At 35.7% G+C, this 15356-nt stretch overlaps 1 protein-coding gene across 3 annotated transcripts; it reads left to right on the plus strand.

Moving 5' to 3' along the window:
* Positions 1 to 1741: 1741 nt before the first annotated feature.
* On the plus strand, positions 1742 to 15087 carry LOC140969784 (uncharacterized). Of its 3 annotated transcripts, XM_073431240.1 has the most exons (25): positions 1743 to 2028; positions 2150 to 2250; positions 2465 to 2675; positions 2794 to 2875; positions 3463 to 3763; positions 5184 to 5286; positions 5388 to 5524; positions 6658 to 6831; positions 7768 to 7973; positions 8049 to 8192; positions 8287 to 8375; positions 8730 to 8877; positions 9081 to 9133; positions 9319 to 9374; positions 9773 to 9936; positions 11344 to 11513; positions 11791 to 11806; positions 12089 to 12127; positions 12217 to 12289; positions 12872 to 12973; positions 13059 to 13155; positions 13229 to 13357; positions 13436 to 13668; positions 13747 to 13887; positions 14575 to 15087. In XM_073431240.1, exons 1-25 carry the CDS (start codon positions 1821 to 1823, stop codon positions 14752 to 14754), a joined length of 3357 nt encoding a protein of 1118 aa, XP_073287341.1. In that variant the 5' UTR covers positions 1743 to 1820; the 3' UTR covers positions 14755 to 15087. The 3 variants fall into 3 exon arrangements, 2 of the variants coding, with proteins under 2 accessions (XP_073287341.1, XP_073287340.1); XM_073431239.1 differs by lacking the exon at positions 11791 to 11806 and having other exon boundaries at positions 12070 to 12127; positions 14575 to 15085; XR_012174010.1 differs by lacking the exons at positions 11791 to 11806; positions 14575 to 15087 and having other exon boundaries at positions 1742 to 2028; positions 12070 to 12127; positions 13452 to 13668; positions 13747 to 13888.
* Positions 15088 to 15356: the final 269 nt, after the last annotated feature.

The raw sequence follows: 15356 nt of genomic DNA on the forward strand, positions 1-15356 counted from the left end.
ATTAGGGATTATGCCGGTTGCTTCCATGGGCGGATTCCCCTAACCCAGACCCATACCGACGGCTACAATATTTAGATTAAAAATATAAGAACCCGCTCATAATACAGGTGAGCATACATGTGGCTCCACTTTTGCATTGACCTAGAAAAAAACATAGAAATATTTTCTTTAATATATAATAGCATATCTTTATATTCTCTCTATGTTTTCTTGTAATGCACTTGAGGAGATGGATTTGAAAATATAAGGATTTAGATTATTTTTATTATCTACAATAAAATAATCGATAAAATCTCAAATTCACGTATTATTTATTTACACATTAGTAATACAAAGTAGAACGAATTTCAAATGATACTATTATCAAGTGAAATCGAAATCTCCACTTTTGCATTGTGCCAAAAATACGGTATTAAAAAAATTGTACTTATACGGTGCGATTATACTGAAATGTTATGATATATCGATATTTCGGTATGATATAAGTATATATCGTTTTATATTGAAAATTATCTTATATTATTTAAAAAAAACTAACTTTATTATTTAAAAATATTATATATATTATTGGCAAAAACTTGTGTGAGACGGTCTCACGGGTCGTATTTGTGAGACGGATATCTTATTTGGGTCATCCATGAAAAAATATTACTTTTTATGCTAATAGTATTACTTTTTATTGTGAATATGGGTAAGGTTGACCCGTCTCACAGATTAAGATCCGTGAGACGGTCTCACATAAGACCCACTCTATATTATTTCCAGATTTCGGTGTAAAAAAAAATATTTGAATTTGATACTGTTATTATACCGAAAATTTCGGTATCAATATCATATCGTACAAAAAAATTCAGGATACCAAAAATTTCGATAAATTCAATATTTTTTGATATTGTATTCTCGGTATACCTAAAAATTTAATTAAATTACGAATATTTACCAACTCTCCGTCCATCTCATAGTCGTCGTCCGCCATGGCGTTAAGGTTTTACCCCTCTTTTCCAACTGCCAAATGATCGCGCGAAGGCCAAGAAAACAAGAACAATTGATTTTAATAGAATGGGCCTAATTAGTCTCATTGAAGCCCATTAAAATTACAACTTAGTTTGCAAAGCCCACTAGCGCAAAATTCATTATCGGTACCATATTTAAAGTAGCGTGCTAAATTACCATTCTCTAAATTACAATTAGTCTGAATTATGGGATCCACAAATCTTGTATTTTGATAAACTCATTTGAAATCAATGAATTTCGAATGAATTTTCATTGTTAAATAAGCTTACCAAAGGAAAATAAAAATTAATCTATTATATATTTACAATATATTTTTATCAAAATTTAACAAATACTGCATTTTAGAAAAAAGTTGATGAAATACAATAAAAAAAATCTATTCAAAAGTATAATAAAATATTATTTGTATCATTATTGTAATTTTATTAATATCGTTATTTTTAATATTTCTAATAATAATATTACTATTATTATTTTATTTCACGTTATTTATTTTTATTTGTACCATAATATTAGTATTTTTGGTTTATTCCTTATTTGTAGTCACAATGTAATTAATTTATTTCTTATGTTGTATACATTAATAATAATATTTTATAAAAATTAAGTTTCATACTTTTTATTAACTATATATATATATATATATATATATATATATATTATATAATAATAAAAATTTGGGAAAAGGAATCTTGAAAAACATAAATAGCAGCGGGGAAATAGAAGGTTTTGTACTTGGTGTTCTTCTCTTTTCTTTTTTATTTTCGAAACGTTACACAAACGAATTTCGATTCTTGTATACAGAGATGATGGAAGAAGAAGAAGAGCAATTAATTGGGCGGGTTTCTTTTTTATCTTTGCCACCGCCGGCAATTGCTGAGTCGGTCCCGGGCTTTATGGTATCCGCGACCGTTGGCCGCGTCATGACTTCCCTCCTCAACGCCAAGCCCAAGAAACTGCAGAACGCCATTTCTTGTCTCCGTTCACAGCCTGAAATTATCGCCTCTATCGATGGTATGCAAATTATTTTTTGGTAATTCTTCTTGTGAGTGTATGCTGTTTTATTTACCCCATTTTGGCTTTGTTCTAGTTTTTACTCTCTGATTCTACCTTGTTATTTGTTTTTTTTTCCCAGTTTCTTTGGAACATTCTCTATGGTTTCTTCACAAATACGTAGTTGAAGCAGAGGAAAAATACGGGCACATGGACCAAGTTCTTGTTCCCATGATTGAACATGTACACACTTCGTTTCTGTTTTTTTCCTCCTTTTTTAAGCAAATTTTTTAACTTTCTAACTCTTTACAATCTGCAATGTATACACTATTCATGCTAAAAATTTGTGGAAGGATCCTGTTCTTGTCGAGTTCTGTCCATCTCATTTTCTTGGACGTGAAGTTAGTTGGTTGTGAGGATTTGTATTGATCTGTCGATGTTTATTGTGTTAACTCAGGAACTGAAAATCAAAGAGTCGAAACATGGAAACCAGAACATGATACTTCTGAACTGGCTGTTTCTAGAGGAGGGATTGTTCCAAGTCTTCGTCCGAAATTTAGCCGGAATAATTTCTAGAAAGGATGATAGTTATGTTGCTCTTGGCTGGTGTTTACTTGGACGTAGAATTATTGAGTATGAGAATGCAGAGAACAACTTGGAAACCAGTGGTATTTGATCATACATATATATGCATGGCCTTTGTTCTCCTGATATGTCTAAATGTAGCGTGGAGTTTACTGGTGAATTTTTCAGGAGTTGTTAACTTAACTTTTGGCTCTTGTGTAGGAATGAGGGAAAAATGTTATGACATTTTGAAGATATTCTGTTCATGTATGAACCAGCTTTTATCTATAATGTGCAAGGGAAGGTATGTGTGCTTTTACTTACTGATAAGCAATTGATGTAGTCTGTCCTCATCGGCGTTTAATGGCTTGATGGGTTTCAGCTTGTGTAATACACCAGTACTTCCAAATGAACGGTGGGATACCGGGATCTTCCTTTTTTTTTGGCGCTAAATAGCTTCCACTTTAATCAACGTAGAAGCAATATTTCCAGGAACATATTTATTCTAAAATCCTATTGTACCTTTTCCCCTCCTAAACACCTATTCAATCCTATGGTATGACTGTTGGTAGATTTTTACTAACGCGAATTCAAGATGGAGGGTCTGTTTGTCTCTCACGCTATGCCCTTCTAATTCTTTCTGTGGATTCCGATGGAGAAGTTGATAATTTCTTGGTGTCTGTCTGGAAGACATTTGTTTTTTATGTCTCCTGTAATCAAAGTAGACATCAGATAGATGCTACTGGGTTTAATTAGTCACTGTGGTTGTTGTTAGATATTTTTAATGTGAAATTGGGTGTAGTCACACTGTCACAGTACCTGGATGTCAACTTGGGTGACCATCGGTATTTGTGCATTAGCTGACCTTATCTTTGTTGCTGGAAAATGTAGGCGTATGCAGGATGGATTTGAGTTGCCAACTCGTCTTGCAGTAGCTGCTGCTGATTTCATTGTATCACTTACAGTAGCATTGGCCAGAAAGGAGCTGGCTTCCAAAAATGTACATAGCAAGCAGAAATCGTCAGTTGTTTATTCTAAAAATCTGTCTCCCGCTTTGTTGCCATCTTTTTCGGGTGACAGCGAAATAAAAAAATGGAGCAAAGCATCTGAATTGCCCGGCGACTCAGAACCGAAATTAATGCTTTGGAATAATCTTGATGCCCTTATAACCTTAGTGAAGAAACTTACAGCTGTATGCCCTTAGCTTTTCCTTTCTCATTTCCTTTATGCATATTTCTTCATATTTACCGCTATATACTCACAGATGTGTTCTTCAATATTTTTCGTTTTCCCCCAATTTTCTGCATGTCTGGGTTATATCTTTTCTGTCCCCCTCCTTTTGAATAATTCTCGACCTGGTTTTGGATGTTTTGAAAATAAAAGAATTATTCCATGGACAGGCCTCAAGCAAACTGCAAATATGAGGTGGGACTTCTCTTACTTTTGATCTTATTCAATACAAAATATGAAAGCAATAATTAGTGCATTGATGTTGCGAGCTCCATGTTATCCTTTGAGCTGTTTGAGAATTCTAGGAAAGTCATTTGTGACTTGGAAGCACCAAATTGGGTCCAAACAGTTTCGAGGTTCTATTAATCGTGCCAGAGGAAATGTTAATAGTATCATTATCTTTTTCAATTCATAAATTGCATCCTTTCGAAAATGCTTAGATATATTATCTTTTCAATTCTACTGCTGCAAATAGAAAGCATGCTTAGATTAGTATCACCTTGTGTTTGCTCTTTGATTGCCATTTAAGGTTCTTATCTTGATGGAAACTGTAACTTAATTACCAGACGGACATTGTTTTATCAGGGGGATAGAATCTGGTTCGTCTTTGTTTTACCTGCTTTCTTGTATCCCACATATATGGTCAACCTCGTTCAACGTCATTCTCATGCATTGCAAACTAATGTACACATTGAGAGCTCTTAAGATGATGACGATTCTTGAGGTTTCTTTAGTTGGGTTCAATAATGAAGATAGGTTGGTGTTAGTGATGGTGACTCGGACAGTCAACAGGCCTTGCTAGGGAAAAACTGCCCTGCACGAGTGAGTTTAAAATTTCCCAGTCTACTAGTTTTTAGGATTATTGGCTATTCCATATATATGTGATTATGCAGTGATTTTTTAGTTCCTCTTCCCTAATGGCCGTTCGAGCATTAGATGAAAAGCCAAAACTAGATAGGAGTTTATTTTTCTTACCTTCTCCCTAACCTCTTTTTCGGCACTGATAGATATGCTACAGTTTCCACTCTTTGCTCGAATCAGATAACATTTTGTTTGGCGCTGTAGTGGGAAATTGTCGATTCCCCTATTTGGATTAGCCTTAAAATTGTTTTCAAAATTGGGACTTCAAAATCTTTTTTCTTTTATTCCGTAGAAGTTTACTAAATATAAATTAAAAGGTTAATGCATTGTGGGAAGTAATATTTGATATAAATGTAAGTAGGTACTGTATCTCAATGACACAAATGCTACAAAGGAAATATAAAAAATCAGTGGGTGAATCCTAACAGGGGTGTGTTAACTGTCCCAGCTTTTGGTGCTTATTGGGCTTTCTGACTGTGAGTTGACTTTTTCAGCTTATTGAAAAGGTGGTTTAATTGCAGTGGAGCCGGAAAAGTCGTTCTTTGCATGCAAATGGATTGCAGAGAGTACTGAAGTGGCTTCAGGGAATTCAAGAACAATATGGTTGCCGTCAAAATGAGGCAGGTGTTGTTGATATTGAATCTTTGAAGTTTTTAATATTGTTAATTATTTTAATAGTCCCCAACCTTTAGTTTCTGTGCTCTTATTTGTGTTGTTGATAGCAGAGTCAAAAATGCTGAAGGCTGGGTCATTGCTCCTGTCTTCTTGCTGGAAACATTATGGCATCCTTTTGCACTTGGAAGATCGCAAATTCTCTCAGCAATGGAAAGAACTATTTGACCAATATTTGTCTGGTATCCAGGTAACATTTCTTGATGTAGTCATGTTGTTTACATTGTTGATGGTGGAGGAACAAGGTGAAAAGTTGTTTCTCTTTTCATTTGCATAGGAATTACTTGTGCAGGTTAAGCAAAGTCATCTTGTTTTGCTGCATAGAGCACTCAGTTTGCATAAATTAGGCATTCTCCTTTCTTTTTCTCTATCTCTGTGTCTAGGCTTGGGGGATGTTGTCTGATGAGTTTACTGGTTATATTTGGAACATTTATGATGCTTTAAACTTTCGTAAGGCTTCAAACACAATACATTCGTAATGTATCCTCTAATATTCAGTTTTTTTACTTTGAAATATTTTTGTGTTAAACGGTTGATTGGTTTCTTTGTTGTTGTTTCTGTTTGCATGTGAGAATGATTCAGTTACATAATTTCCAAAAATAAAAACATAGACATTGTGAATGTAATTTGAAGTGCATTGCATAATTAAAATCAAACTTTTACAAGAGAAAATTCTGTTTTCTGCTGTTGATGACTATTTTTAGCCTTCAAGTTACAGTAGTGGGAACTGGTAATTTGTTGACTTTATCTTACAATGTGGGCAAATAGTATGGTTAATATAATCTGCAGAATCTTGTGATTCAAGGTTTTCTATAGAGATATAATATCCTTCACTCTGTTGACATTAGTATGTTGTGACCTTTCATGAACTTCTGTTGGTGAGTGGAACTTTAAATCTCAAGTTGTCAGGTTTTGGGGTTGCACGAGCTGTCAAGTCAAAATGGGTAAGGTTCGTCGGGTTGCCCCGTCCCGCCCTACCAAATAGGCGGGTTGGGTTGACGATTTCCTGACCCGCCTAAATGGTGGGCAAATAACCTAATATAACTTAAAATTGCTAAGCTCGCCCCGTCTAACCAAATAGGTGGGTTGGGATGGCAATTTCCCAACCCGCTTAAATGGCGGGCGGCCCGTCCCGTCAAATGGTGGGTTGTGGCGGGTTGCGGGCGGCCCGTTTTGACGGCTCACCACAGCTTCTTCTTCGAACTCCAGTTTAGAAAATGAGTGAACATGCAAATATTAATTTGTTTAATACTATGGCGTGAGTCTTCTGTAATTGCTGGTTCTTCATTTCATTCTTCAGATTCTTATGTCCTGCACATGCAGTTTTATGCAGGTGACCAAGTTGAAGAACCTAGTTTGAGTGGAGACAGCAGAACAGAGACAATGAATTTCTTCCTAAACTGCCTTTTGCTTATGCTGGGTCGGCTAGATAATCAGCAATTTGGAAATGCTCTAGAAGAATTTGGATCTCGTATTACTCAAGCTCTCATGTCCCAGGTAACACCATGCATTTCTCAGATTAAGTTGGGGTGAAGTGTATTGTTTGATTAATGGAAATGTGGTATTCTTATGATCAGTTTCTTGTCCATATACATATAAATCTTTACAACCTTAAATATCTTACTTCATGTTTGTTTTGATTATGTTGAATGTGGAGTCTGCGGTCTGCCCTTGTCTGATTTCATCTTACCTTGTTTTTTTTCCTATTCATGTTTAGCAATTGACAATCCGTAATCAACTTCTTTATTGGGAGGAGTTTAGGTTGAAGATGTGATAAACAGTACTTGAATTAGTAAAGCAGGAAAAAGAATGTGAGGGGAATTAGAAAAGTCGGAATCAGCTGTATGATCCACTGATCCAGTAAGTTTTCCTGTCGAAGGGATGCACATCCACAGTAAAATTTCTTAAAAAAACTGAAGTCTGTCTTTGCGGGAAGACTTGATAGTTTATATAGCTTAGAGAATCCAGCATGAGTATGTTTTTTATTCAGGATATAACATTTACTAAATTAAAACCCGCATTTGATCTCCAACCCTAGAAGATTCTGGAACTTTATAAATATCAAATTGTGAAAAGATTTCTAATGAAAACAATCAATTGTCCAAGTTAATACAGATCAAGTTGATTCTGGGTTTTGTTTTACATTTTAGAGAGAACTTGTATTCTTCTAAAGAATTCCTGCGGTCTACCCCTCGTAAGTGTTTAACTAAGTTGGTTTTCACATTAAAGTGCATGAATTGATCCATCGACATTCTTAAGTGGCATAGTGTTTTTGGATAAAACCAACCAGTTAATTGCTCATTGGAATTTTTATATCATTGTTGGTCTTGCGGGCTGATGTTGTCTAGCATCCTAGTGATATAGATTAGGATGGAATTTTTTAATATTTAAAAATGCGTTGCCTTTTAAGTGTCTACTTTGAATGTATTACAGCTGCGGTGTGCTGATGAAGAAGTAATTGATGGAGTGATTAGCATATTTAAGGCACTCATCTTCAATACAAACCATATTTTGTACAAAAGCAGTCTTGATGAGACTAGACAAATGGATGCTTTTCTGCCTTTGCTATTGAATTTTTTGGATGAGCAAGATGCGGCTGCAAAAGCCATCGTTAAGCTTGTTGCGGAATATTGCTCAAGGTATTTGCACATAGAGGCATTTTTTTGGGGTTCACATGTATTTTATTGTTTGACTGGAATCAATGAATTTGACAGATGCTCAAATAGCAACTGCCTTCAAGAAGTTCTGAAGCGGATTGATTCTAAAAATGTTGCACAGAGGAGGAATGCTTTTGATGTTGTAACAGATATCGTTCACATGTCTTCTGGTTCAGATAGCACACTTTCAAGAACAACGTGGTACGTCAGCTAATTTTCTGGGCCTCAAACATTTTTCATAATTCCTCAACCTTTTTTGTTTACATTAACTTCTTATAATATATTTAACTTGCAGGCAAGATGTTGCAAACCGCTTGGTAAAATGTCTTGAAGATGAAGATTTGATTATACAAAATCAGGCAGCTAATTTGATTCCGAAGATCGGTTAGTTTAAGTATTTATGTTTCTTCCTTCACTTAGTGAAGCCACTGTACGAATCAGGTTGACTTTTAACCTGTGACTTTGCATCTTAGTTCAGTAACAATCTACCTTTTTTATTTAGTGCACATCAAAATTTTTTAACTTTATACACTGTCACAAACTTGAAATTTTCTACTGGGTTGATGAACTGGAGGAGTAAATGGGACTATATGTCATCTGTTTCTTTACTTACTCACAGTCATCCAATTGTTGGAGATAACTTATTTTCCCATTCCTACTACCAGATCTCGCCTTTCTTATGTACTAATTGATTCACTTTCTTTTAACTGAGAACATCTCTAATAAAATATTTTACAGATCCGCCATTGGTTTTGCCTGCACTAGTTGGCTTGAGTTATTCAACAGATGATAAAATACAATTATTGGCAAGTACCACTCTCATAGCCTTGCTGATCAATCATAAACAAGAACCTGAGATTTTGTGCATGCTGATCGATTGTCTCAGGTAGCTGACTATGCACTTATTTTTATTTTGCCTTTGTAATCTTTGTAAAATTGACTAATATTTGTAAACGTAGCAACTCAAGTCCTTTTTAGAAGATTGAAGTGTTGAAAGTGAATGAAGACTTCACTCAACAGAAGTTTGGTTCATCTATATTTTTACGCATTTGCATTTGTACCTAAAAACCTCAACATTATCTGTTGCAGCAATCTCCGTGAAGGCTCAGATCTTTCAGGGTCTCCCTCTAGAAGCAAAGAAGGTATGTATTACACTAGGATTCATGGTTTTTGCTTAGTCGAATTGGACTTCGTTCTTGCCATGAATGGCTGCTTCCTCCTCCTCCCCCTTACCTAAAAGATAAGTCAATTAAGAAAAAGTCAACATTCTTATTACATATGAGAATATCATGCATAACTTAATCTCCTTTCAACCTTTTCATCACAGGATCAGCTTTAGATACTGGTGGCCTGCTAAAGTTGCTCCCTGAGTGGGCAAAAAATGTGAGTATTATCAACTACGATAATCTTCATTTTGGCTGAACTAAATAAAAGCCTCCATATCACCTTTGTTTTCATGATAAGGAAAAGGCATTGTACAACTATACCTGAGAATTCCCTATGTTACCTATTTAGTGAGAGTCAGAGGACATCTTTTTGTTAAGTAGCGTTTGGTCAGGCTCAATTTGTAGTTTCTTTATTGAGGATTAAGCTAAATCAGACTAGGAGCCTCGTCATAAGAGAACTTGGTCTATCCAAATTGCCTTATGATTGGCTTTTATTCACAGGGAAAAAGAATAAGATTCTTTGACGTAATTTGGCTTTTCTACGAACATATTAATGATGTATTATGGTTAACTTTTGATCTGATATTAACTACAGCAGTTTGATGAAATCTTCAGGTTGAAGATTGGAACGCAATCGCAGGTGCCTTGACAGTCAAGATGTTAGCTGAACCATCAAATGCGGTTATTGTCAGATTCCTTAGTCATATAAGTGAATACATGGCTGCAGCAGTGGATGTAATTTTTTACCGGCTTTTATCATATGCAAGGGAACAAAAGGAGTAAGTAAATATTCACTCTGATCCGACCATTTCAATGATCTCGCCCTCATTTCTGACGTGGGTGCAAAGGGAGTAGTGTTTCCCTTTTCCTGGTGTATGAAGTCTCCCGACACCATTTCTCGAGAAAAGCAGTTCACTTAAATATTTATATGCATGCACGTGAATGTGATGGCTAAAGCGCCAACTATCGATGATTCCACAGTTGCTTTGCTCATGAATCTGTAATCATGGAACTTTAGAACTTGAGCTGACATTGCTATGTCCTACATACACCATGCCTCTATCTGCTCCCAAATAGTTTGCAGAATGGTTACTTCTAAATTTCTAGTCCTCTAGGGCATAAAACTGTGGATGATAGTTTGCTGGGAGCTAGCTAATTATGAGAGTGTGTAAGCATTTGTTTGCCTTTTCCTGTAGAAAATTCTGATCGATTCTCTACATCTATTTTCTAGTTTATCTATCACATGGTGTTGTAGCTTCGCGACTTGTCCTAGTGTTCAAATTTTCCAGAAAGGACTTTCCTGGATTAGAGTCACTTCGCAATCATGTTAAAATAAAGTTTGGAAATTCTGAACCTGTTTTGATTTATTCTTTATGTACAGAAGGCTGTTGTCGTGAGAGGGTGTATAACCCATGAAACTCTTTGTTGCTGTCTCTCTTGGTTTTTATGTTTTGAGTGATTGCACTGTTGTGCTGTTGCTTGAAAAAGTAAGCTGGTGATCACTCATTCTGTCATCAACCTTGGCAGTTTTGTATTTTTGAATAGCTCGCACACTTGTAAGCATATGGCATACGGTTGCTTACATGCATTAATTGCAGTTAGGAAACAAGGGCTGCATTACAATCTTCGATCATCTCCTTTCAGTGTGTGTTGCTTTCGTAAGCATGACAAGAAGGCATGAATATTTGGTAGTAATCTGCTATATCTTAAGATGCAGACAGGGTCATAAAATCTCTAGTTTCTGAATATTTATGGCTCATGACCTTTGTGTGAAAATTATAATTTATCATGATATTCCTACTCATTTTCGCCTAATAAATTGTCAAAAAATTTATGAAAAGTAAATCTTTAGTGCTCCCTCCAGTGAATGCTCCTAAATCCAACTTGGTGAGAGTTGGGGAGGTGAATATTTGTTTTAACATGTCATTTCAACCTCAAATTTGTTGTTGATAAAGTAAATGAGTGACCAAAATAAAGAACCACGTCCGCCTAACTTCTCGTCGCATACAAATTTGATGCTTCTCTTTTGCATCCATCATTTTATTCTTTTTGTAGCTTAAGTCGCTGTTTTCCTTTGACATGGCATAATCTAGTTTGTTTAGGGATATATGCGATGATGGTATGGTATTTAATTAATTTCCAGTCTTGTATTTTTTCCTGTATCTTATATTTTTGTCTGTAAACAGAATTGATGAAGAAATGACAATTGGAAACGGTGATGCTATGAGTTTTGAGGATCGTCTTTTCTGTCATCTTTGCCCGTTGCTTGTAATCAGACTGCTTCCTCTGAGAGTTTTTGATAACCTCAATTCTCCTATACTATATGGCAATTTTCTAAAAACATGTGATCTACATGGTATGTTTCTTTTTTAACTATGTGTCATTTATTGTTCATGTTTCTCCTTAAACACTTAATGTTAGTGTATAATATGCAAAAGTTAACGGCATATGAATGCATAAACATTGAGAGAATGTCTTAGTGAAGCTTGTGAAGGATACTTTATGAGTTTTGCATTCCATGTCTTTCACTATGTCCTAATTATCTTATCTTTTTTCATAAAAAGTGGGTGGACAAATTGATCCATGGCCTTTTAGGGTATTGAGATTCACCATCATCTAGGTTGAATTTTCAGGTCCGATAGTTTCTAGTGAGGGTCCTTTTCGGTTTCTATATGTAAAAAGGGATATCAAAATGATTGTTTGGACCATCATTGGTCGGATTTTGTATCTTTAAAATTTCATAATCCAGGAACTATATAAAATTTGATTACTTGTTCTTACATCTAAATGAAGTGTCAAAACTTGTATCATCTGTAGCAAAAGAACAATAACTCGGACCTTTTGATCTGTTGAAATTCATTGATCCAATTTTTTCTCCTCTCGGGTGTCATACTGTATTCTCTTGCCTTCAGAGAACAAGCTCTTAAGCATTGAGGGCACAGAGTGCATTGCTGCCTTGCTGATAAGCAGGTTTACCATACAAATGAAGCACTTTCAGTTTCAGGTTTTACTGTTTTAGAAAGAAAAAGAAAAATAATATTCTATTCTGACTTATTTAGGGCATTGAGTAAGTCTGAATTTGAAGATGTTCGAAAACTTGCTGCCGAGCTTTGTGGGCGGCTTCATCCCAAGGTAGGAACTATTTGGTTTGAAACTGATTCTGCAGTCATTACCTGATACACTTCCATTTTTTGTTTTCATTTTGGTATTCGGAGGATTGGGACTTCCTTTAATGCTAATGTGTTGGAGATTTTCTTCTGACGTTGACTCGAACTGTTGGCTGACTGAACAAGATATTTAGATGTCTTTCTAAGTAACGATTCTGAAGTTCTGATGATATTTTGAGATAATCAACTCAAACTCTTGCAAGTAATAGAAGCATTTGTCAATTGTATCCGAACAATATTTTGAGATAATATCTTATGTTGGTAGGACTTTGGCGGGTATTTATCTACTGGTAGAGTCATCAGAATTTCTGTTTGGAAAGCGTTTTCATACCTAACAACCCTTCTTGAGAGCTACGGCAGGAGAATGGATAATTTCTTTGAATTTTTTTAAAAATACATCAAAACTTTATATTAGAACCGGAGAAGGATGTTGCTAGTAGATGTGCGCTGGAAGACTTTTATTTTGTGTTATGTCAGGTGTTTTTATTTGGTTCGTGACTTCTTTTGTCAAGTTGTGTCAATCAATTAGGTTTCCCTTATTTCACAGGTTCTGATTCCTGTCTTGTCCTCAAAGTTGGAATACGCTGCATATGCAATGGATGTGTTGAGTATCAAAGTTTGCTTGTTTTCCTTCTGTACAGCTCTTACGGTAAACTTCTCGTAAACATTTATACACAACATTTTTACTATTTGTGTTTGCTTGTTTTCAATTGGCCACATGTTTTCTGGATTAGGTGAGAGGTTTTAAAGCTTGTGAACATTCTAATTTATTTAGAATGAGGAAATCAATACAAAATATTCTATGTTGGCCATCAGTAGACAAGGATGAAAGTAAGTAATCACTTCACTATGCTACTGTCTCTCCCCCTAGATTTGATGTCTGATGACCTCAATATGGCTTCAGTTTCGAAAGCACAACATGGGTGCATAGATAGCTTGGCATTGATGTTGTGCTCTGAGCTACAAGATTCACAATCCTCAGAGATTTCAACCATGGAGAATTCATCTTTTGCGGCAAGTAGAAAGCATTCTGGTTGGTATAGCTTTAAATTTGTGTACACATTATAATGACAACCAGTGCACAAAGGGCCTTTATTTAACAAAATTGCAGGCGATTCTGCTCATAGAGGCTCTGTCCTTTTGTACGTGATCAATCAATTGACCGACGACAAGAAGTTTCCTTTCGAATCTGATGGAGGTGACTGGAAATCTGAGGGTACAACCCACCTCTCATTTCGCTTATGTATGGCTAATGTCCTTATAAGTGCCTGCCAGAAGACATCAGCAACTGAAAAGAAGCCATATGTCAAAAAAATTCTTCCACGTGTTCTTCGTGCTGTAGGGGTATGCAAATTTCTTATACTTCGAAGGATCTGATATAGCTTATTATTTAGGGACTGCAATTGTAATTTTTTTTTCCAGGAAATGGTGGAGCCAGATATTAGGGCTGCATGTGTCCAGGTTCTCTTCTCAGTGGCATATCATATGAAGTCTTTAATTCTTCCGTATTCTTCTGGTCTCCTCGATGTCGCTCTCAAATCTCTTAGAGAAGGATCACAAAAGGTATCTTATTTTTTGCTCACTCTAGTTTGGGCAACGGTTTTCTGGTTATTTTTTCCACGTGTTAAATTTATGTGTGTAGCACTTAGAATGTTTCTGAACTCCATCTTGTTAATAACAGCCTTGTGCTTTTACTGCCTGACTCTCACCGCTAGTTTCTATTCGTATGGTTTTGTACATTCACTGACTTTCCAGAACTGTCTGTCTACACCGTGGTTGTCAGAATGAAGCATCGGTGGACTACTTTTCTGTTTTTCACTTTTTTATGTGCTGTAGTTCCTGTTCCATCTGTTAATATAAGCGGATAATTCATTTTAAACGGAGTAAAAATTTCTCTGACTGCTTATGAAAGCTTAAAGATGTGAAATTCTTGTGTGGGTGTCATTTGCTTGCCAGTTATAATTTGTTCACAGCCTTTATCATTAAAAATTATCTGGCATACAAATGCCTTTATCTTGTCGTAGTGCTTATACTTTGCACTTGCAGAAAATTGCTTGTTTACTTTCTGCAACCTAATAAACTCCCATACTGAGCGAGAACCTATCCGGTACACGGAAAATCCATGCCATTGATCTATAAATTTGGATTCTTCATTCTTTACTTACCTATGTCTTATGGTTTATGCACGTTGTTATATGATTCAGGGATTCTTTTCTTAGTGCTTAATTCATAGTCTTTCATTGTTAACAGGAGAAAATAGCGGGCGTTAAGTTGCTCGTGTGCTTGATGGCAAGTGAAGAAGAGGTAGTTGAACGTGTATCCGTAGGTCTCTTGGAAGCACGAGCGTTGCTCCAAAACCTGTCCTTGACAGATCCTTCCCTGGATGTAAGGAAAATGTGCCAGCAACTTCTTGCATGTTTAGCTTCTTAAGTTTGTGTTCAGAACAAGTGGCTCCCATTTTTCGCGTGTCCCGAAGCGTAGGCAAAATTTTCCAAGAATGGGGAAACTGAGTATATAGTCAATTGAGTTTGATTTTAATTCTTTTTGAGACAATGAAATTCGTGTGCAAGCTGTAAAACTAGACATCTTAGTTTGAGATAAATAGGTTGTCCTTGGATGGAAGTATTTGAATTCGGAAAAAACTCCATTCTGTAAGAACCTGAAAATCCATTACGCTGATATAAGTTAAAGATGGAAATGGATGTGTACCTAACTAAACTGAATCCAATCATATCACTCTTTGCGTCTTACATCTCCATATTTCAAAGTTAAAGGACCACCCATGTTACATTTACCTGCCCATTTGCCAACATAAATGACTCATCTACTACGTTTAGGCAAATAAATGTAACTGTTTTATCGGCAATAAACAACCATTCCTCGTTATTAAGATTAGGTGCATGATTATGCAACTTGTAATAAATAAATAAAAACAATTTTGGCACCTATTTATTTGTATAAACAGATTATTTTTCCCCCTATTTTTCCTTTGTAGGTGTATATGTTTCTCGGATTATTCTATGTTACATTTA

This window comes from Primulina huaijiensis, unplaced genomic scaffold, assembly GCF_012295235.1.
Source record: "Primulina huaijiensis isolate GDHJ02 unplaced genomic scaffold, ASM1229523v2 scaffold42781, whole genome shotgun sequence".
Taxonomy (NCBI): domain Eukaryota; kingdom Viridiplantae; phylum Streptophyta; class Magnoliopsida; order Lamiales; family Gesneriaceae; genus Primulina; species Primulina huaijiensis.